The sequence below is a fragment of the Formica exsecta genome, unplaced genomic scaffold (genome assembly GCF_003651465.1).
Source record: "Formica exsecta isolate Colony F162 unplaced genomic scaffold, ASM365146v1 scaffold479, whole genome shotgun sequence".
In the NCBI taxonomy this organism is placed as follows: Eukaryota; Metazoa; Arthropoda; class Insecta; order Hymenoptera; family Formicidae; genus Formica; species Formica exsecta.
Window position 1 is genome coordinate 22,818 of NW_021852026.1, and position 21,988 is coordinate 44,805.

Here is a 21,988-nt window from a genome sequence, read left to right on the forward strand (position 1 = left end):
GTATCTCCTATCGTGTACGTTAAAGGACACGAAAAACGAGAATGGCTGGCCGATATACTTGACAATGATGCGAGAAACGATGTTATTATTGAGACCTTAGATGCGGGCTATGAAGATATCGCTTCATTAAATAAGTTAGATGTTACTAACACTATGCGCTGTGAAAAACGTTTAAAAAATTGCGCTTTACAAAATGTATTTAAAATATAAAATTGGTGAACGAATCATCATAAAGATTCATCAAAACATTATTTAGAATAAACTAATGTTAAAATATATTTTTATTCTCTTTTATTCTTCCCTTTTCCTCTTTCTTATCCCAGTATGCCAGTATTAAATCTCAGTACGTGACGTTAGATAGCGGCGTCAGCCATCTTATCAGAATACAGATGTTACATTTCAGTACATGGGCATAGACTTTAAATATTTGAATGGTGTATAAATAATTGTTTTGTCGTTCAAAACCGTTCGGTAGCCGTTCGATAGCTGTTCATAGCCGTTCAAAAGCCGTTCGATAGCCGTTCGATAGCCGTTCGATAGCCGTTCGGTAGCCGTTCGATAGCCGTTCAAAGCCGTTCAAAACCGTTCAAAGCCGTTCGATAGCCGTTCAATAGTTGTTTATAGTCGTTCGATAGCCGTTCAAAGCCGTTCGATAGCCGTTCAATAGTCGTTCATAGCCGTTCACAGCTGTTCAATAGTCGTTCATAGCCTTTCGATAGCCGTTCAAAACCGTTCGATAGTCGTTCATATCCGTTCAATAGTCGTTCATAGCCGTTCGATAGCCGTTCAAAGCTGTTCAATAGTCGTTCATAGCCGTTTGATAGCCGTTCAAAGCTGTTCAATAGCCGTTCGATAGCCGTTCAAAGCCGTTCGATAACCGTTCAAAGCTGTTCGATAGTGGTTTACATATTATAATACATTTATATTTAAAAGACTTTTAGATAATTGTCTGCGGGAACGTGCTTACTTTTGTCTTCTTATCAAGTGCAGAAGGTAAGCGTTCTTTGTAAGTGATACATCCCCTACTCTAAATGTTTAATCGAGACAATGTCTATCCCATTATGTCCGTCACAAAGTGTCTGACAACGAGTGAAGTACGTTTAGTGTATAAAAATGTTTCGCCTTAATCTGGTAAGTAGTGTTCAGTATTTTCATATGTGACATTATGTCTGATGTATATTACATAATAATATATTTCAGTTTGTGCAAATAGAGGACATCCATCGCCGATACATGCGGTGGGTGCGCGGAAACTTACGTTGGGCGCACGAAAGCTTGTGGGGCGACACCCGCGAAGCCCGCGAGTGGGCGAACGTGCACCCATCGCAATACGAGGACATTTTTTATTTGAGACTGCTTTTCGACCTGGAGCCATACGAAAAGGAAGAAGGTTGGGAGTCGGAGGAAGAGGTGTTAGAGGAGGAGGATGAAAATTGGGAGGTGGAGGAGGAGGAGGAATGGAAGGAAGATTGGGAGGAAAAGCATGCGGCTCCAGGAGGATAATGTAAGTATATGTATCCATTTTAAAAAATTTTAAATTATTTGAATTAGTATACTAACAAGACTTGCTTGCGCCATCCTTCCCCCACATGCATGCAAACGCTATCCCTCTCCCACATATTGCGAACGCCTCGCGCTATCCTCCCACGCCCATAGAATATCATTAGCGCTATCCCTCTCCTACACATTGCGTACGACTCGCGCTATCCTTCTCCCACATGCATACGTACGCCTCGCGCCATCCTTCTCCCACACATTGCGGACGCCTCGCGTTATCTCTCTCACACCTACTCGTATGCGTTCTCTCTTACCCGCGGACCCCTCGCCTACCGAATTCGCCGCGGTCCCCCTCCCCTTCTCCGCAGACCCCTCGCCCATCGGTTAGGACGCGGTTCCCCTCCCCTTTCTCCGCGGGCCCCTCGCCTACCGAATTCGCCGCGGTCCCCCTCCCCCTCTCCGCGGACCCCTCGCCAATCGGTTAGGACGCGGTTCCTCTCTCCTTTCTCCGCGGACTTCTCGCCCACCGGATAGGACGCGATTCCCCCGCGTGACGTCATAACCTCTGCGCCGGTTTCTCCTCGCCCCTCACCCCCCCCCCCCCCCCGGACCTAGGTTAGAACCAGCCCTATTACTCTACTTAAAGGAGAGGAAGGAATATAAGAGGTGGTGCAAAGAAGAAAGGAAGGGGCAAGAAAAGGAAGAAGAAGAGAGAATAGAAAAAATTAAGACGGAGACGGAGGGCTGGAGATACATTAATAAATTTAGGAAGAAGAGGAACAGTTTGCAGAGTTCAATTGACATAGAAGAGTGGAAAAGGCATTTTATGAATATGCTAGAAGGAACAGAAAAAAAAGACGAGCATGGAACGAAGAAGAAAAAAAAAGAAGAGGAGGAGGAGGAGGAGGAGGAGAAGATTGAAAGGAATAATGGAGGGATAGGCAGAGCAGAGGTGAAAGCACAGGTGAAAAAGCTAAAAAGAGGGAAAGCGGCAGGAGAGGACGGGATCAACAACGAAGCGTAGATATTTATGAAGGAAGAGATAGAAGAGCTTTTAATAAAAGTTATGGAGAAAGTGTCGGAAGAAAAGAGCATCTCAGAAGGTTGGAAGAAGGGGGTTATATACCCAATATTTAAGAAAAGAGACATCAAGGACTTCAAGAATTATAGAGGAGTCACGCTGTTGGATACGAGTTATAAGGTATACGCAAGTATACTGAATGAGAAACTGAAAGAAGAAATGAAAGATAGATATGAGGAGACACAGTTTGGCTTTAGGAAAGGAAGAGGGATAAGCGATGCTATATACTTGCTGAACTTCATGATACATAAAAAGCTGAGGAAACAGAAAGTGAGGGAAAGTGTTTGCGTTTTTCGCAGATCTCAAGTCGGCGTTCGACAAGGTGGACCGACAAATCTTAAACAAGAGAATGAAGAAGATAGGGATAAGCAATAAGCTAAGAAACAGAATAATGGAGATTTATAAAGAAACGAAGAACACAATTAGAATAGGAAAGGAAGAGAGTGAAGTTTTTGGACGGAAAAAGGAGTTAGACAAGGATGTCCCATAAGCCCGACGCTATTCAACATCTACATTGGAGATCTAGAAAAGGAGATGAGAAAAGGACAAATGGGGGGAGGGGATGAAAATAAACAGAGAGAAAGTTTGGTCCATAATGTATGCAGACGACATAGTCTTGCTGGCAGAAACAGAAGGAGAGCTGAAAGATATGATAAAAAGGTTTAGAAAATACTTGGAAAGAAAGAAACTAGTACTGAGTGCAGAAAAATCGAAGGTGCTGTGTTCGAGAAAGGAAGAGGAAAGAAGAAGGAGAGGAACTGGACGTGGAGGGAAGAAAAGATTGAGGAAGTGAGAGAGATAAAGTATTTAGGATACATTTTACAGAAGAATGGAGGACAACAGATAAGAGAAGGTTACAGAAAAGCTATGGTGGCGATGAAGAACGCGTGGAGCATAGGAGACAGAACTTTTAACAAAGGTTTTGGAAGAAGGATGAAAATGTTTAAAACATTAGTGAACAGCGTAACATTATATGTGGCGGAGGTATGGGGATGATACAGAAGGATCGTCCCGATTGCGCACATTACCGATCGGACACGACAATATTTCCCGATCGGACACAGTCCCGATCGGACACAGGCTCGATTGGACACAGTTCCGATCGGACACATACGGTTGCAATCGGACACCATCCCGATCGGACACAGCCCCGATCGGACACAGTGTATCAGAAATATATAGGTTTGGGTTAGGTTATATCTTCCGGAAGTGGAGCTCCCCTGTAGGGAGGGGGGGGGGCGGAACATACTGCTTCCACGCATATACTTTTTAATGCGAAGTAAGGTTCCACATAGGTTTACAACTTTTCACGCGAAGCGAGGTCCAACGCAAACCTATGTGTCTAGTTTTTTGATAGTGGAGCCCCCCCGTAGGAGGGGCGGAACCCACTGTGTCCACGCATACATTTTCCCATCCACAGAACAATTGTAGGATGGACCTAGCTTCGCGATGGGGACTGTTTCCTATCGGAACTGTGTCCAATCGAGTCTGTGTCCGATCGGGCCTGTGTCCGATTGCAACCATATGTGTCCGATCGGGCCTGTGTCCGATCGGGATGGTGTCCGATTGCAACCACAGAGACGAAAGGATGGATAGGATACAGAGAAAGTACGTGAATTTCTGGGCCTGGAGAGAGTAACACCCAATCATATTCTGAAGGAAGAATGCAAATTGATAAACATAAATCTGAGAAGCATAAGGAGAGCTGTAAGGTACGAGGAAAAGGCTAGAACTTCGGACAAGAAGATAATTAAAGACTGCATGATGGAGATGGATAAAAGGATCGGAGAAGGTAAAGTCAGCAAGTGGGAGAGAAAGAGAAGAGAGACGCTGGATTGGACCGGAACAAGTGAGCGAGAATTGAAGAAAATAAGAGAAGAGGAGAATGGAGAAACAGCAGAGGAGAAGATTGGGAAAGATACAATGAAAAGAACAGAGGAAGAGAGAACTAAGAAGATAGAGGAATTAAGGTACAACGAGTTATATAAGGAAATCAGAGGAGACACGATCCCAAAATATTTAGAGAACAGGAGAAAGGCAAAGGATAGGAATATGATAGCAAGATTTAGGGCAGGAAATGAGATGAATGCGAGGCTACACTGGATGAAACGGGAAGATAGGATGTGTAGGATATGCGGAGAAAAAGAGGAAAAGGTGGAACATGTTCTATAGGAATGCGTGGAGACAATAGGTATAAGACAGAACTTATTTGACAAGGAAGGAAAAGGATTAGAACAAATGAAGGAAATAGTAGAAAGAAGAAAAGAGGTAGAGAGACGAAGGGAAGAGGAAGCAAGGGGGGAATGTTAATAGGCATAAGGAAAATATATAGAGCAGAATAAATATAAAGGGCCTGTGTAGAAAGAGAAGAAGCAAAAGACTGTAATATTGACGTTATATTGAAATTTATATTTATATTATGTTTATATTTATATCGAGATTTTAATTTTTAATTTAATTTTTAATGTAATAATGCAAAAAATTGCAAAATCTGGCAGATATTTTAACAGAAGATGTTTTTTAAAGATAGAATTATCTATCATTTATTTATAAAAAATACAAATATAATTTGTAAATCAATATGTTTGTAAACCAATATTAAATTATTTTATTTTTTATATTAAACAACATATTTTTTATATTAAACAACATTTTTCATATTAAAACAACATTTTAAAAAAGTTAATAAAAATAACTTTTAAAAAACTCCATAAACCTCATCTCTCTTTTTCTACTCTACTATGCAATAAAGAAACTTAAATTGTATCTCGAATTATTTTTATTATTATTTTTCAGTTATTATATTTGATGTTTATAAATATACATATAAATGTCAGTCATATATAATATATAATAATAATATTAAATACAAAAAAAGAATATTTATAATAATAAAAATCCAGGGAGAAACGCGAAATCGGATATTAGATATCGGAGACATCTAGTCTAAAACAACATCTAGAAATATCTGAATTAGATGCCATTTGTAATTGCTAATTGATGATGTAATTTTGTGTCATTGAATTTTTTTAGAGACGATTAAAACTTAATATTCACACAATAACGGTGCATTGTTTAGTGCCGGTCTACAATAGGTGATTTAAACCCTAAGCCTTAAGGAATCGACTAATCACAGTCGAGTATTCTCCTCATACTTGATTGTGATTGATCAATTTCTTAAGGCTTAAGGCTTAAATCACCTATTGTAGACCGGCACTTATGAAACACTTTTTGAGCTGTAAGTCACCTCTCGACGTCTAATAGACATCTAATAGACATCTAATAGACCTCTAAGGGTAAAAGTGACGTTTAGGGAATGCAGCCCCGATGACCTTCAATCTGACATATGTTGACAAGGTCTCCCTCCTGAGTGACCTTCAGAAGGTTTTAGCCGTCGCTCGTCTTTTATTAAAAAGTTGTTAACTAAAATATTATTTATTGAATGTGTTTAGTACTAATACATTGGCCCTTAGGGCCACTAAAATTTCTTTATCCTGATTGGTCAAATTTCAATCTTCAATCTTCAATCTCAATCTTCAATGTGTAGTTTGATACGGGCTTAACGCGTGGCGGAAATCGTCATGCGTCTCAAAGTTTAAAGCCCGTATCAGACTACGCATTGAAAATTGAAGATTGAAGATTAAAGATTGGAATTTGACTAATCAGAACAAAAGGAACTAAAATTTCTTTATCCTGATTGGTCAAATTTCAATCCTCAATCTTCAATCTCAATCTTCAATGCGTAGTCTGATATGGGCTTAATAGCTTTTTTGGAATGGACGGGTTAATCCGAACCCGATCAATTAATCACTATATTTTACTATGAATTCAAGTCTTTTATTGGCAGAGACGATGCAATGACGTCATTAATCGCTTTCAGAGCGATTAAACGATTTAGGGCCAATTTCACCAAGTCCGGTTAGATGAACCGAGCTCCGTAAAGCCGGACCCACAGATATCTATACTACTACTAGATCGCTAACTTCGTCAAAAGAGCTGTGGCCAGCCAGATTTTCGGATTCGGCCGTGACACCTTACAATAAAATGGCGGCGGTGCATGTGTAGTGCGTATGTGATACCCGGCCATGACATCTTACAACAAAATGGCTGCTCCCGCTTTTTGTCAGCTATTGCTATTGCATGAGATGTATCAAAATCTTTTTTTTTCAATTTTAATAAAATTAAATTTTTTAATTTCAATATTTAAAAAATATTTACAACATTTATAAAATAATGAAATATGATATATATTTTTATATGATATATATTTTATTGAAATAACCTTCAAATATTATAAAATTCGAATATTTATTAAAATAAATGCATTTTACTTATCTAAATAAATGAAAACCATTTTTTGTAGTATTTTTGCATTTTGGAACGCAATAACTGCTGGCATCTTTCCAGAATTTTCACAATTACAAATTCACAATTCAAAAAATAAATTTAAATGACGAAAAATTAGAAAATAAATAAATTAAAATTCAATAAAGATAAACAGATAAATTAATTATAAGTAATAATAATTTATAATAAGATAAATTTAAATTCACAATTTAGATATCGGGTATCACGTACGTACTAACACTAACACACGTCGGATATCACATACACACTACACACGTATCGCCGCCATTTTATTGTAAGGTGTCATGGCCGAAACCGGAAATCCCGCTGGCCACTTACAAATCCTTTATTTACAACGTTTGGTGATCCATAATTTATCCCAAAAGTAAAAAAAACCACGTGCGGTTAGGTAGTGGGGATGGCTAACTGGAAGCTGTAAAGTTAGCCGAACAAATATATTATTTACCAACCAATTTTGTTCAAATTGATCTTAATTGAAAGACAATCGTTTGGTGGTGATTGGTAGTCTAATTACAACGTTTGGTAGTTAATTATTAGGCTACTACGATTATAAAACCATGTGCGCACCGAATTCATATCACTCATCATGCTATTAGCCGCAAGAAGCTGGAATCTATCTCATTTAGATTCCTGCGCAATGATTTCTGCGCAGACGATCGATGCTCGATGCTGCCATGTAACGGCACCTTTAAGCGTCGAGCGTCTGCGTAGAAAATTGCGCAGAATCTAATTTCAGCCTAGAATCTATCTCGTTTAAATTCTGCGCATTTTTCTGCGCAAACGCTCGACGCTTAACCCTGCCATGTAAAGGCACCTTTACACGACGAAGGCACGCGCAGACGCAGGATCAGCGCACATGGTTTTATAATCGTAGTAGCCTAATAATTAACTACCAAAGGTTGTAATTAGACTACCAATCACCACCAAACGATTGTCTTTCAATTAAGACCAATTTGAACAAAATTGGTTGGTAAATAATATATTTGTTCGGCTAACTTTACAGCTTCCAGTTAGCCATCCCCACTACCTAACCAAGCATTTACAAGAAATATGTGATGGCTCAGTGCAAGAGTGTTCAATCTATCACGCAGTAAACTCAAGTTCAATTCTACGGACATCTTAACAAAATTTTTTTATATTTTTTATTATATAAACGTTATTACATTTTGTGTGAGAATTATATTTAGAATAATTATTAAAATTTTGAAAATATGTTGACCATTTTGATCCCCACTACCTAACCGCACATGGTTATTTTTACTTTTTGGATAAATTATGGACCATCAAACGTTGTAAATAAAGGATTTGTGACCACCTAACGATTCTGCATCGAATAAGCCCTGATTTAATCGATTAGACTAAAAATTAAAAATGTCCGGCTAACTTTACACCAATATTTTGATTATTTAATTAAAAAAAAAACGATTGACCACCAAACGTTTTAATTAGGCTACCAATCATCACCAAACGACCACCAAACGATTACATAATTTTAATTATTAAAAAGTTAAAGTGGTCCGGCTAACTTTACGGAGCTGATGAACCGACGGTTAAAATTAACAGGGTTCCAACTGAAATGATATGAATGCTTGGTTTTCCTTTACCTCTATTTTCTATTGGCCACCCTGCTAATTTTAACCATCGGTTCATCTAACCGGACTTGGTGAGATTGGCCCTAAACCTGCTACCATAGACATATAGTATATCTAGACCGAGTGTTGAGGAGTGTGGGCCAAGTAGCATAGCGAAAGAGTACGCTATGTTATGTGCGAGCGAGAGAGAACGCAAGGGGCACGAAACAGAGTATGTCATTTTCTACGTGCATCTTTACCCCCACTCCTTAAATAAAGGCAAACGCTCGGTCTAGATATACTATGTCTATGCCTGCTACATTTGAAAATGCTATGGCCGGTATTCATAGCCAGTTCTTATCTTGAAATAAGAACTGACTATGAATACCGGCGAATGAGTATACTTTGCGCATGCGCACTACAATTATAAAATAAACTTATTTTGCAGGTAATTAAAAAATTTATCAATTCACAAACATAACATTGGTATATTTGTAAATCACAAACGATTTCCTGTCGGTTACAGTTATCAGTTACCATAAAATCTGTTTATTACTAAAAAGTGTCGGCTGACATCATGACTAAACTAAAATTGTTAATTACGAAAAATTTAATTTGTTACAAACGTTAAAAACAGATTCACAATCAATCACAAACGATTTACAAACGAAATACACTCAGAAAAGTTAAAAATAATCATATTTACTAATTTCTGCCGGCTAGTTTCATGTAGGTCAAGTTTCACGATACGACAATCCGAAAATGTAGTCATCTGCCTATCGTCGCTCTATAAAAATCGAGCGCGAATTTCTCGTCGCGCGTTCTCGACCACGTTCCCAAAGGTGGTCGAGTTTCAACGACGGACAGTTGCTTTTTTTAGTGGTCGCGCGGGCATCTTCACCGGAAGCGGTTATTACGATTCGCTGTTTGCCGCCAAATCTATCCTGCGTGCTGCGATGGAGTTGTTTATCCGTCGATACCTGAATGCAGCAGCGTAAATAGCCGCGTCAAACGTGTATACGTTTACGCTCCACTTCATCGAGCTAGTACGTCGGGATCATCCCCGAGGTGTTCGTTGGAATCGAATCTGTTGCTGATAAAAACATTTCGAGAATTCGTCGAATACACCATGGCCAAGGTTCAACTGGCTAACGTCGCCGTTCTCGATAATCCCTCGCCGTTTCTGAACCCGTTCCAGTTCGAGGTCACATTCGAGTGCATCGAGGAGCTCAAAGAAGGTGCGAGTTCGAATAAGCACGCTTTGCTGCTGAATAAACACGCGACCTCCAAACGCATTCTCCAAACGCGCTCATCCATCTTTAGGTTAATTTTACGATAATGATGTCATACACAACTTTCTTTTCAAGAGAAAAGCGAAATTGTTTCCTAGTATTATATAATATATTGGCTAATTGTGTGAAAACGATAACTTATCGCTGAAGAACGCGATAGATATGATGAAATGTAATAGAAGCTTCTATTGGCTAAACTTGTATGTTATGTACTCGTTTCATCAATTTTTACACAGTGAGAACAACATACAACGTTGATTATGTTGATTTGTATTTCAGATTTGGAATGGAAAATGATATATGTAGGTAGTGCAGAATCAGAAGAATTTGATCAAGTTTTAGATACCATTTACGTTGGTCCAATTCCAGAAGGAAGACATATGTTTGTATTTCAGGTAAAGCATCATGAATCAGCTTTATTATCATGAATGCTTTGTATTGTAACTTATCCCCAAATTGATGATTTTAATATTTTTCTATTACTATTTTATCCTATGTTTTAGGCTGATCCACCAGATGTCAGTAGGATTCCAGTCAATGATGCTTTAGGCGTAACTGTTGTATTGCTGACTTGTTCCTACAGGGGTCACGAATTTGTTCGAGTGGGTTACTTTATAAATAACGAGTATACGGACCCGGAACTCCGGGAAAATCCACCTCCACAGCCACAATTTGATAAAGTTCAAAGGAATATATTAGGAGACAAACCACGTGTCACTAGATTTAAAATCAACTGGGACGATTGTCAAACTGGAACGACGAATAATCTTCCCGAGGGCATGGAAACGCCAGCGTTAGAAGATACGTCACAAGATGCACCCACGTCCACATTAGGCTTTACGGAAAATACACAAAATGGTGGAATGGAAGTGATGTAAAAAACGATTTGCTGCTGATAAGAATAAGGATGAACTAGCATTAATACAGTAATTTAAACGATAAAGTAGTACCTGGAAAAAAAAGATGGAAGTACACACTCCGTACATATATTTAGATAATTCGAAAAATCGCCCAAATATCTTTTCATATGATTATCGATGTTTTCCTTCAATGAGAGATTCAACAAGTTTATATATTTCGAAAAAAATACTATGTGTTGGTAATGTGATAATCTTAAACCTGAACCTGAACAAAAGAGTAAATTAATTGTTTGTGGAATGGTTAGTATCTCATGTTTCTCTTAATCAAATAATGGTACTGGATTACGCATTATTGTCTTCTTAACATGGCGTAATCTCTGCAAAAAATGTACAATTAATTAAATAGTACTTGTATTAAACACCATCTGCAAACAATAAATGATAAATGATTAATTGTGAATCATTTTACAGTAATGCAATGGAATATTCGACAATGCTCTGTAATATTAACAATATTGTTTTAAAATTACTGTGTTTCGGTAGCCTATACTTTAAAGCTTAAAGCTAAAACATATGTTGAATACTTTAAGTATTATATTATTATTGCTTATTATAATGTCACGTTGCATGTAGATCATAAGGCAGTTTCCATTTTTTATTAGTGTATATACATAAATACTAAGATAAAAAAATACATATTATGTTTTTTACTTGAAGAAATAAGACATAGCTTTTCTTCACAATTTTCGTCCGACTATAAATCCTTAATGTTTTATTCAGTCCAGAATTATCTGCATTTTTATATGTAACAAAGATTTCATACACCTTTGTCGATTCAATTAATAGAATTTTCTTGACAGAATATTACAAAGCGCGCGCTATATGCTCACCATTTATTTCCTTATATCATATTATTTAATAAATTGCAAAATAAAATATAATTATCTATTAGATCGATTACGAAGCTTGTAAATAGACGATGTGCATATACATATCATTGCACATATCTCTAACGCGCATGCGTCACCGGTGCGGCGACATTTTGTCGCACATAAATATTGTATACAAGTCTTTAGAACCAATATACAGGGTGAGTTTTTTAACTTGAAACTGTAAAATATCTCGGAAAGTAAGCTTTATCGAAACAAATGTTTCAAACAAAAGTTGTAGGGTTCGGAGGGGGCCACATGATAAAAATATGGATTTGACCAAGAGTGACCTTCTCAAGGTGAGGTCAATGTGATCGACGTTTTCTTAAATAGAACCCCCCTTTTTTTATAAACCCTACAACTTTTGTTTGAAACATTTTTTCGATAAAGCTTACTTTCCGAGATATTTTACAGTTTCAAGTTAAAAAACTCACCCTGTATATTTGTTATACAATTTTTACCATTTAATTTTTCTACTTACAAAAGAATATGGAGTATACCAGGTACATCTTTCAGAATTATTATTTCATTTAATTACCGAGATATATAATGTTAAACATTAAGAAAATCGCAATAGACATATATACAGATATGATTTAGTTTCTTTAAAATATCGTCTATAAAGAAAAATTTATTTCACATATACGTCCATAGAGAAAGTTACCTTTAACGTACCTGGTCGTCAAAATCATATATAATATATCATTAAGTATTGTTGTATACGAGTATATGTATACATACAAGGACGCTATAGACAGTTATATATATTTCTATTCATGCAGTAAATCATCCCAAGAAAAGTTTCCTAAAAAGGATCTCAAATTGAACCTTTTCCATTGTTGTATTGTTTAGCCAATTTTCTCCCCCTCTCCCTCTTTCTCTCCCACTCCTTCCTCTCTCTCTTTCTATTAACGTAAAATTCGTACATATTTTTTACGTATATTCATTATGTACTAAATAATGATAGAATAATATTATCTTTATTATTAAATACATAATGAGAGATATATAATGATGATTATTAAATTATTTATATTTAATGCAAAACAATCTAATAAAAAGAGTTGCAGTTTTTAGAAACGTGCAAAGAGAAATATTGAATATCAATCTTGTGCATGTATGTGTATGTGCGTGGCATTTTCACTTCACAAAATGTTACGCCGAAAAGGATTATTGTATTCCCAAAATGACATATTATTTACTTTCTCCAATTTTTCTTTGATAATGTTTAGCTTATATATCTCTCTCATATGTATTTATCTTCAGCATAATATAATAAAAAAGACAGAGAGAGAGAGAGAGAGAGAGAGAAAGAGAACAGAAATAATTTTATTCTGTAAAATTTATGTTACGGATTATTTACGGTTACGGTTTTAAAAGATAGGTTATATTTTCAGATTGTACATTCGATTTCGTGAAAGCGCCATTTCGGAAGTTTGTAAAAATCGTCGCATTTTTTTAAAATAATGGAATTTCGTAGCATCAGTAGCGGATCAATGTTATAAGGACCCGAGACCCCATAATCTGAAGGCCCAGATCTGAAAATCTAAAAGAGAATCTATGCAAAACACATACAAAATCTAAATCTGAACACTCAAAAAAGTGGTTTTGCAACTACAGCAAAAATTTTCTGGGTGCGCAAAATTAACTGAGGTACATAAATGATTAGCAAATACTGTGATATCGCATATGTTTCGCATTTAATCAATCTAAGTGACAGAGACAGAATTTATATCTGAACTGTTTGTGAAATTTAGAAAGAATGTTTTTCTGTGGCGCCTATCCATGTTAAGGCCAATCATACTTGTTATAAAGTTTGGCTGTGGTACACAGAAAAAATTAGCGGCAAGAAACAAATGAATATATAATCCTCACATCTAACATATTTGTATAACGCGCCCAATCTATCTCAATAAATCTAGCTCTTTTAAACAATTTCTCTCAATTTTTCGATGCTGCAGTTATAATTGGCAGTTATATTTCTCACAAAGATCGTTCTAGCTGTAGTATCGAAACTCATATTTATCCAATGCAGTGATTAACATTTGGCAATGGGACCTAAATTTTCTAGAAGATATTATTAGAATATTGCTGCTATAAATTCTATATGTAACAGACAATATTCTAACAGATACAAAAAATAGCGATAAATTTTTGTTGTGTCACCTAGAAATCTACCTATATCAGCAAGACATTTTTTTGAGTGTTATTAAGCGTTATATAAAAAAATGTTACAGGACTTTTCTGTTCAATTTACTGTGCTCTACCCGCTCACGAGCGTTGGCATAATCTTTGTATATAAGTATTAATTTTTCATGTTGATATATCTTTTATTTTTTGATATATAATAATGCTACTGATCGCATTTAGTATTTTAGACGTTATAGTTATTCAAATAATCGGAATGGCATATACAATTATTAAACAATAAGAATTAAAATAATTTCTTGTAGCAAGAATTATTTAACTTCGAATCGCTTATCTATTACGCTGTGTACGGGCTCGCAATTCACAGAAAGAAATCTTATCTTTTTAGCTCTGCGCTAATACGTGTTACGCTCCCTGCAAAACAAAAGAGACAAGTTATATATATATAAGTATACGATAAAATTAATGTATAATCGAGTATTGAAGATGTGTGGAAAGAGAAGAAAAATGAAAAATCGGACAAAATTGCATAGTAAACGCAAACGAGAGAAAAACACAAGACCCGACTAATTTACTTGGCAAACGCAAAATACGCTTGCGCAGCGCGATCTGAGAATAATTCTCGCTTTGTTAAATAAATCATTAATTTATATTATTAGTACGACTGCTTATTTGGTAAAATAATTTTTTTTTTCGTTTCATGAATTTATATTTGATATATTCATGTAATTTTAATTTCTACATTTTTTTATGTATCTGGATGTGTGTGTAAATTTACATAATTAATTTATATTTTATACAGAATTGTCCCATTGACGAGACCCGATTATAAAATTTATTTGATGAGCGCAAAACATGCTTGCGCAGCGTGATCTGAGAATAATAATCGTTTCGTTAAATAAATTATTAATTTATATTAGTGCGACTGCTTGTTTAATAAAATAATTATTTTTTTCCGTTTCATAAATTTATATTCGATATATATTCGTGTAGTTTTAGTATCTACATTTTTATATGTGTGTGTGTAAATTTACATAATTAATTTATATTTTATACAGAATTGTCCCATTGTGAGATTAATGGACCATTTTAATGTGCGGCCCTGCCAAGTCACAGGTCCACACACCGAACCCCACCATCAACATCGAACTGTGATGATGCGGGGTCTCTGCCGCAGAGACTCTGCGGAGCATGCACGAACATGTTCAGTATAGCTCAAATCTCCGACACACACGGGACACGGGAATCAGGTGAATATCGCTTCACGACATAAGTGCAACGCGTGCAATTGGAAGCGGTCGATCGAATGAGTTTACCGGTAGCGTGGACGATTAATTCGATTGGCTTCAGATTCTCTAATCACCCGTGTTATAGTGATAATTCTGCTGCGGTGTGTACCGCAGCGAATATACTTGCATTTCTGTATTATCGTCGAAATGGTAAGTACTCTTTACACGTCATAAATATACAATGCAGTTATTTTAAACACGATGCAATCCACGTGGATCGATAAAAGAGATCTGTCAGAGATCCATTAAAGACAAATTTATGGTGCGAAATAATCGAAACGAAATAAGCTAAATTTGATATATATATATATATATACGTCGCTCGTAACATCATTTTAGCAACCCCTTTAGTCATTGCGATTTTGCGCGACCGTTCTTGACATGTATAAGAAGATCGAAACCGCCATGATCTAGCATAAGATAAATTGTGAATAGAGGGGAGATGAAAAAAATAATATGAATGCATCGTGTAATAACGGATTATATCATTTGGAGCGGTTTTTTCGCTCCGAGATTGATCCTCGCGATCAACAAAATTCACAAAGAGTCATAAGGACAAACGAGATAAATAGCGCGTGCGCAGAAATTATCTTGAACATATTCGATCATTCGAGAACGAAGGGATTTCGAATGCAAGTATATATATGCATATGAGCCGTATTAAATACACAATGATTGAATCGTTCTACGTTATTATATGCATGATGTACATACTTGTTTTTTCACTAATAATCGATAAACATAAACAGGAACCGACACGGCCAATCTTTCGTGATTAATTAAATGAACCGAGTATTGTATGCACAATTCAAATTAGATGATTCTAAATTAGCGGTACTGTCCCTTTCGAGAGTATGGTCCTACTTTTAACGTAGACAAATAAAGAAACTTTGTATAAAAGGAAAATTAATTGTAAGAAAACGATTCATGTTCAAATTGCGATTTTCGGAATTAATGACTGTGTAAAATTAGCTTGAAGGTTAACATTTTACTTATGTAAATTTTATTTTCTGTTAACATCTCTCTCTTTCTCTCTTTCTCATTAGATGCCCGTGAGGAAATCATTCGAAGGTTGCGTAAATTCAACGAGGCTGAATTTTTCTTCAATGGTACATGGTACATACAACACGAAAAGAGATTTTATTTCTATTTATGACATTTCACGGGATGGCGGATTACCGCCATTTCGTGTGATATGTTTCTCCGCATCTGTACAGCACCGAATATTTACGAATACTCGTCAGGATTGTGTACTGACATCAATTTTTATTATATATAATGTAGAAAGGGATACGGCGAATCTCGTTATATCAAGTTTATATAATCCAGTCTGCCTAATGTAACGGGATCTTAATCACCTAATGATTTTTTGACGAGTTCAAGGAAATGAAATATCATCTTTCTAACAATAAGATCTGCCTTAGCAACCATCAAAATTCGGAAACTGCGCGCGCATACAAGATTTATTCTTCGTAAAAGCTAAACTCGCAATGAATTATACATTTGTATTTTATATATATTATGAAAAAAGTATTTTATAATTATTGAAAACAGTAGAAATTTTTTTTTAGAAATAAGAGAGAGAGAGAGAGAGTGTATAACATAGATTTTTTATTAGTTATTTAATTCCGTTTTTCAAAAAAGTTTGCGTATCGCGTTTGCATTACATAGTTTTATAATAATGATAATTTCTTAAGAAACGATTTAGAACACTTCCTAAATCAAGATAGAAGATTGTTTTCCGGAATAAAAGAACTGAGAAGAGAGCAGTTCATCACATTACACGAAAAAGCAATGTCGCCACTTCTCGGGGGATTTCATCATCTTTCAAGGACGAGGAAAAATCGACAAAAATGCTAAAAAAAAGAGATGCGAGAAAAGAATCTTCAACCCTCAATCTCAAATGAAACAGTTTAGACATGTGGCTTAATTACGCCACATTTCTCGATATCATTCCATCGCATCGGCCGGATGTAGTGGAATGCTGTAAAAAATGTGCGTGCTTTTGGAATGCAGTACATTGTGACGTTTCCTGTTTGTGGCGAAAATCGGTCGGATCGGAGAAAGAATAGAATCGTGTCGCGTAAAAATTAATGAAGGAGGAAAACGAGAGCGATCCGCGATCGATATATCAAGTATGGAAAGAGGGAGGCTGGAGCAGCTCGTTTATAGCACTATCCCGTGCAAATAGCATGAGTCATCACCTGTCTTCTCGGCCTTTCCTCCTCGGAGCCGGGAATCTCCGATTTGCGCTCCGAGTTGCGCACGCATGCAGAAGCGGACAAGTGTTTCAAAATGGTGTGTGTATGTGTGTATGTGTGTGTGTGTGCGCGCGCGCGTGATTTGTTAGCTATGGACGATAATGAATCACACATCCTTGTCTTTAGTAGGTGTAATACTGTATAAAGTAGATTGATCTTATATAAAAAAATTTAGGTGAAATTATATTCGCTATTCTTTCGAGCAATTTTAAAACGTTGTATCTTCATCTATTACACTTAGGGATTCTCTCTGCAGCAAGTGCCTGTACGCTCAGGTACAGAAAAAAACATTTTTTACATTCTTAGAATACATCCCTAAAATAGATGTTTGCTTGTACCCGGTCTTTGTTATAATCATGGTTCAATTCATCTAAATACAAGACCTCCGGGGATTCTACTTTCATAAGCTTGTTGTAAATGACAGCAGAGATAGAAAAAATTGATACTATCAAGATTTGAAAATAATTAACTAAATATTTTTTGTTAATTTTACTGATAAATAATTATGTTAAAAAATGGATATTACATTTTATAAATTTAATATTTGCTTTCACTTGAATCACCAATAATTTTCCTGCCTTTTTTTCATTGTGGAATGGAACTAACAGCCGAAAATAGCAAAATGCAGAAAACAAAAATATAAAATAATTATTTTCATTATTTTCTTATATTTTTCTCTGAAATGCAATAACATCTTTGCAGGGTTGGAACGGTGAAGTGTGTAAGAATGACAACGACTGTCCTGTCGAACAATTTTGTTATATCTCCAAACGATGTGTGGATTATCTGGACTGTAGCAGATATAATCGCGTGAAAGGTCAAATAGCTGCACAGGAGCCATTGCAATGTGGTCCATGCATGAAAGGGTAAGAAAGTAATATGTATCAAATAATATGCATAAGTATTCACTCTCTTCTTCTCATATTACGCTCTCTTGCCATCTATCATGATATATGAATGATAAAAATCGTCTATTTAGTTATTGCTAATCCGTTTATGAGCGCTTCTACAGACTTTTCGATTGCACCGACATTATACATGTGTTACAAATAAATTATACTATATAATGCAATACTGATGATGAGATATGATATAATCTCTCGCACTTAAACGCGCAATTTAATTAATTCTTTGTATCCAGGAGTATATTGGAGCAAATAAAATTTAACTTTGTATTCAGCATTTCTTAGTGTATTTTAAATGCTAATGTGTTTGAATACTTTAAAAATACTAATGACCTTTAAATAAATTGCATTATTTTTTTGTCTATTATATGATGGAAAAGATTTCACAAATAATGCTACTTTAATTTACAAAAAAAGAAAACCATTATTACTCTTACACAAAACAAAGCTTCATCAAGATACAAAGGATTGACAATAATATTCCTTAATCAGTAGTATTAATCAATAACCGCAATATTTTTACATTATTTTTTTTATCATAATATATAAGAGAATTTTCGTCTATAAAAAAAGAAATTTCATACACACACACACACACAGTATAAACTTTATATATATATATCGTATAATTGTGATCATTAAAATTGGCGGCGAATGTGAAGCGTATTATGTAAATAATAAAAAATAATAGAGTATCCACTTGATATGTGTATGTGTAACATAAAAGAATTGTCTCCTGTCTTTTTTATAGACTTGTCTATAAAATTATCTTGATTTATAGATACATATCTGAAATTCTCGCCACTGGCCAAGAGACGCCATCATGTAAATATATAGAGAATCTAGGTAAGTGATGCTGTTACTCCTGGATTTCGTCAAACAAATGGAAAATAATTGTTCATGTGCTCCATTATTAATTTTTGTTTGTTATTCTTCTGCGTCAAAGTGAAAAATCAATATAAGATATTTATATATCCACATATATTTTAAGTATATTACATAATTTTTTATTTGCAGCTGGATCTGATATTACGCACAAACAAATAATTACAATTACAGTGGTCATTGTGATAGCAATTGTTCTCATCGCAGTTTTATTCTGCTATAAGTTTTACAAACGCCGTAAGTTTTTAATCAGATGTAACTTTTTTCAATTCTATAATTCTTATATTTTGTTATGTTCTTTTTTCTATTTTATAAACATTGGACACTTTATACATGATATATATGTAATGTATAAAGTTAAAATTTATATTATATCTATGTAGAAGAGAGTATTGCATTTTATTATTAATAAAGGTGACAAATCTGGCTATCTTTGTAATTTCATTTTTATAATAAACTTACATAATAAAAACAGATTATACTATGAGAAAAAAAAGAATACGAAATTACACTTATCGTTAATATAACTGTGTAATATTTTTTATAATGTATTTATATATATATATACATAATTCAACATTAAACCACGATAAAGAATTTAAATATTGGGAATATGTTTCTTCAAACAGGCTGCGCACGTCAAATTCACGAATCTAGATCGAATAATGCACATGATATAGCATCAGAAGTAGCACCAGATAATTCTAATGCAATAGCAATCGCCAGTGCTCCACCAGAAGAGGAAAGTAAGTATATTTACACACACATATGCACAATTTGTGTCTATATATAAATATATACAAATTGTGTATATGTGTGTATTTTCACTTTGCTTATGATGAGAAAAATTTTATATTGCATTGTTTCAGTATATAGAATATTTCTTCTTGACCGGTTCTATTGTAGAATTTTGTTTGAATAATTAGAGACAAAGATTGATACCAAAGTGATAGTTTTAAATTTAATATTATAATATTCTGCAATCTGCCATTTATGAAATATTCTAATAGTAAAACATTCCATGCAAGATCTGATAAGAATCTTTGAATTATTCCTAACAAATCGAGCATCGGGCGCAGCTCCTGTTATTTGCAGGGGAAAATAATATTTACAAGAACAAAATTACACATTATAATTATTTATATATATTTATCGATAATAGTGTGATAATATGTGATAACTTTGCATAAACAATTTGTAAATATTTGCTTCCAGGGCCATTCATTGGATCTGGTGAAAAAAAGATTTGCATAGCGGATAACAATAATAAAAGGATCATAGAAACTAATGAATATCAAACCACTGTTCCGTACACTATTCAGTACAGGCGTATAGATGCCTACGCTTCTACAAATAATAATTCCATTACCAATGATTCCAATTCCAATAATAACCTGCTTTCTAGGTAAGTAGTAAATAAATTCGTGGTTTATATCTTTATAGCTGATATGATCGATATTAAATCGATTTTATCGCTCATTTTCCTCACCCTTATTTTTGTTAATTCTCTAAAGCCTGTATCAGACTACGCGTTGAAAATTGAAGATTGAAGATTAAAGATTGGAATTTGACTAATCAGAACAAAAAGAACTACAATTTCTTTGATTAAAAATTGGGCTTAAAAATTATGTAAAATTTGTATAAATAGATTTATACGGTTTAACATATTATCTGATAAATTGTAAAACATTACGTTACAGAGAAGTTACAGTTATTGAAGTACGGGAAGATCAGAGTGACAGCAATATAGAGACATCACGAATTGATCTATCTGATCATAATGATGACAATCTGTCTAATCATAATGATGATGATGATGACACTATAGATTCTGCCTCTGAACCCAACAACAAAGGCGATAAGAAAAAATCAAGTCTAATCATTAATCAAATGGTCCAGCAAAATATCACGATAAACCTGAATGGAGAGGAATATTAATGATCATAATCTTTATCAATGTTGACAACACACACACACACACACACACACACACACACACACACACACACATCATAATGTTATAATCAGCTAATAGTATATTTATACACATCACACACACATATACATAGTACCTTTGTACCTTTGTACCTTTGTATATGTCTATGTTCTTAATATATAGAATTACGTTATATAAATCGCCTTTTTAAAAAAAATTACCTTGTACCTTTTCAGATTGAAAAGGTGATTTATCATAACTCTAAATAATAAAACATCTATAACTTCATACATCTCACAACAACTTCTTACACATACTCAGTTTTGTGAGTAACAACAATTTTTACATTATCAATAAGAAAACTTATGCATTTTATAATAAAAATTTTGTTACATTTCTAAAAATCCTACAATTTATTATATATTTTTCCTCCTGCTCTCTTTTATACACTTTAATATATTGCTTGCTCACTTTTTCTAATTTACGTTTAAAATAAATAAATGTAGATACATTGGATATAGGTCAATTTCCGAAATAATAATACAAATACCCAGCTTGGCAAATAATGACTGTTAATGATTTTGTTACTCCAAATATGACAACAAAATTAATAAATAATTTGTTTTATTTGTAAAGCCAACATACAATTTTATTTTTACATATGATACATATATTTTTATGCATTATTAATATATATAATTTCCTTTTCGCATAGTGTTATTAAATTTTTATAGATTTTAGAGGAAAAAATAATATATGATATTTTACAAGAAAATGATACGAGATGTAATGAAACTCTGTAAAACTAATTTTATACATTGATGGAATCTACAGATACATGTACAATTTATGAGCGTGATACTGATAATATTAAATCGTTTTCAATTTATAAAAATGCATATTTGGGTCTGGAAAATATTTTGCTATACGAATTGTAGTAGTTGAATTAAATGGATATAAAGGATA

The 21,988-nt window shown here is 34.6% G+C and overlaps 3 protein-coding genes across 6 annotated transcripts; all 3 read left to right on the plus strand.

Annotated features, from left to right (window-relative positions):
• Positions 1 to 2,563: 2,563 nt before the first annotated feature.
• Positions 2,564 to 2,953, plus strand: LOC115241347. The gene has a single exon (XM_029817057.1). The coding sequence runs from the start codon at positions 2,564 to 2,566 to the stop codon at positions 2,951 to 2,953; it is 390 nt and encodes a 129-aa protein (XP_029672917.1).
• Positions 2,954 to 9,258: 6,305 nt separating this feature from the next.
• On the plus strand, positions 9,259 to 11,408 carry LOC115241349 (histone chaperone asf1). The gene is made up of 3 exons (XM_029817062.1): positions 9,259 to 9,755; positions 10,089 to 10,204; positions 10,313 to 11,408. The coding sequence occupies exons 1-3, from the start codon at positions 9,647 to 9,649 to the stop codon at positions 10,685 to 10,687; spliced, it is 600 nt and encodes a 199-aa protein (XP_029672922.1). The 5' UTR covers positions 9,259 to 9,646; the 3' UTR covers positions 10,688 to 11,408.
• Positions 11,409 to 14,934: 3,526 nt separating this feature from the next.
• On the plus strand, positions 14,935 to 21,421 carry LOC115241348 (GATA zinc finger domain-containing protein 14-like). Of its 4 annotated transcripts, none has more exons than XM_029817060.1 (8): positions 14,935 to 15,185; positions 16,082 to 16,151; positions 17,999 to 18,162; positions 18,983 to 19,047; positions 19,219 to 19,323; positions 19,716 to 19,832; positions 20,302 to 20,491; positions 20,787 to 21,096. In XM_029817060.1, exons 2-8 carry the CDS (start codon positions 16,149 to 16,151, stop codon positions 21,022 to 21,024), a joined length of 882 nt encoding a protein of 293 aa, XP_029672920.1. In that variant the 5' UTR covers positions 14,935 to 15,185; positions 16,082 to 16,148; the 3' UTR covers positions 21,025 to 21,096. The 4 variants fall into 4 exon arrangements, with proteins under 4 accessions (XP_029672920.1, XP_029672919.1, XP_029672921.1 ...); XM_029817058.1 differs by lacking the exons at positions 14,935 to 15,185; positions 16,082 to 16,151 and adding exons at positions 17,341 to 17,421; positions 21,097 to 21,421 and having other exon boundaries at positions 20,787 to 21,051; XM_029817059.1 differs by lacking the exon at positions 16,082 to 16,151 and having other exon boundaries at positions 14,936 to 15,185.
• The last annotated feature ends 567 nt before the right edge of the window (positions 21,422 to 21,988 follow it).

Excerpts from the sequence above, each read along its gene's own strand:
- LOC115241347 (XM_029817057.1), top strand. The coding sequence starts at position 2,564 with ATGGAGAAAGTGTCGGAAGAAAAGAGCATCTCAGAAGGTTGGAAGAAG.
- LOC115241348 (XM_029817058.1), top strand. The coding sequence starts at position 17,398 with ATGAATCACACATCCTTGTCTTTA. Across the intron at positions 19,048-19,218 it reads TAAATATATAGAGAATCTAG|CTGGATCTGATATTACGCAC; the intron begins GTAAGTGATGCT and ends TTTTATTTGCAG. Across the intron at positions 19,833-20,301 it reads TGCTCCACCAGAAGAGGAAA|GGCCATTCATTGGATCTGGT; the intron begins GTAAGTATATTT and ends ATTTGCTTCCAG.
- LOC115241349 (XM_029817062.1), top strand. The coding sequence starts at position 9,647 with ATGGCCAAGGTTCAACTGGCTAACGTCGCCGTTCTCGATAATCCCTCG. Across the intron at positions 9,756-10,088 it reads CATCGAGGAGCTCAAAGAAG|ATTTGGAATGGAAAATGATA; the intron begins GTGCGAGTTCGA and ends TTTGTATTTCAG. Across the intron at positions 10,205-10,312 it reads GACATATGTTTGTATTTCAG|GCTGATCCACCAGATGTCAG; the intron begins GTAAAGCATCAT and ends CCTATGTTTTAG.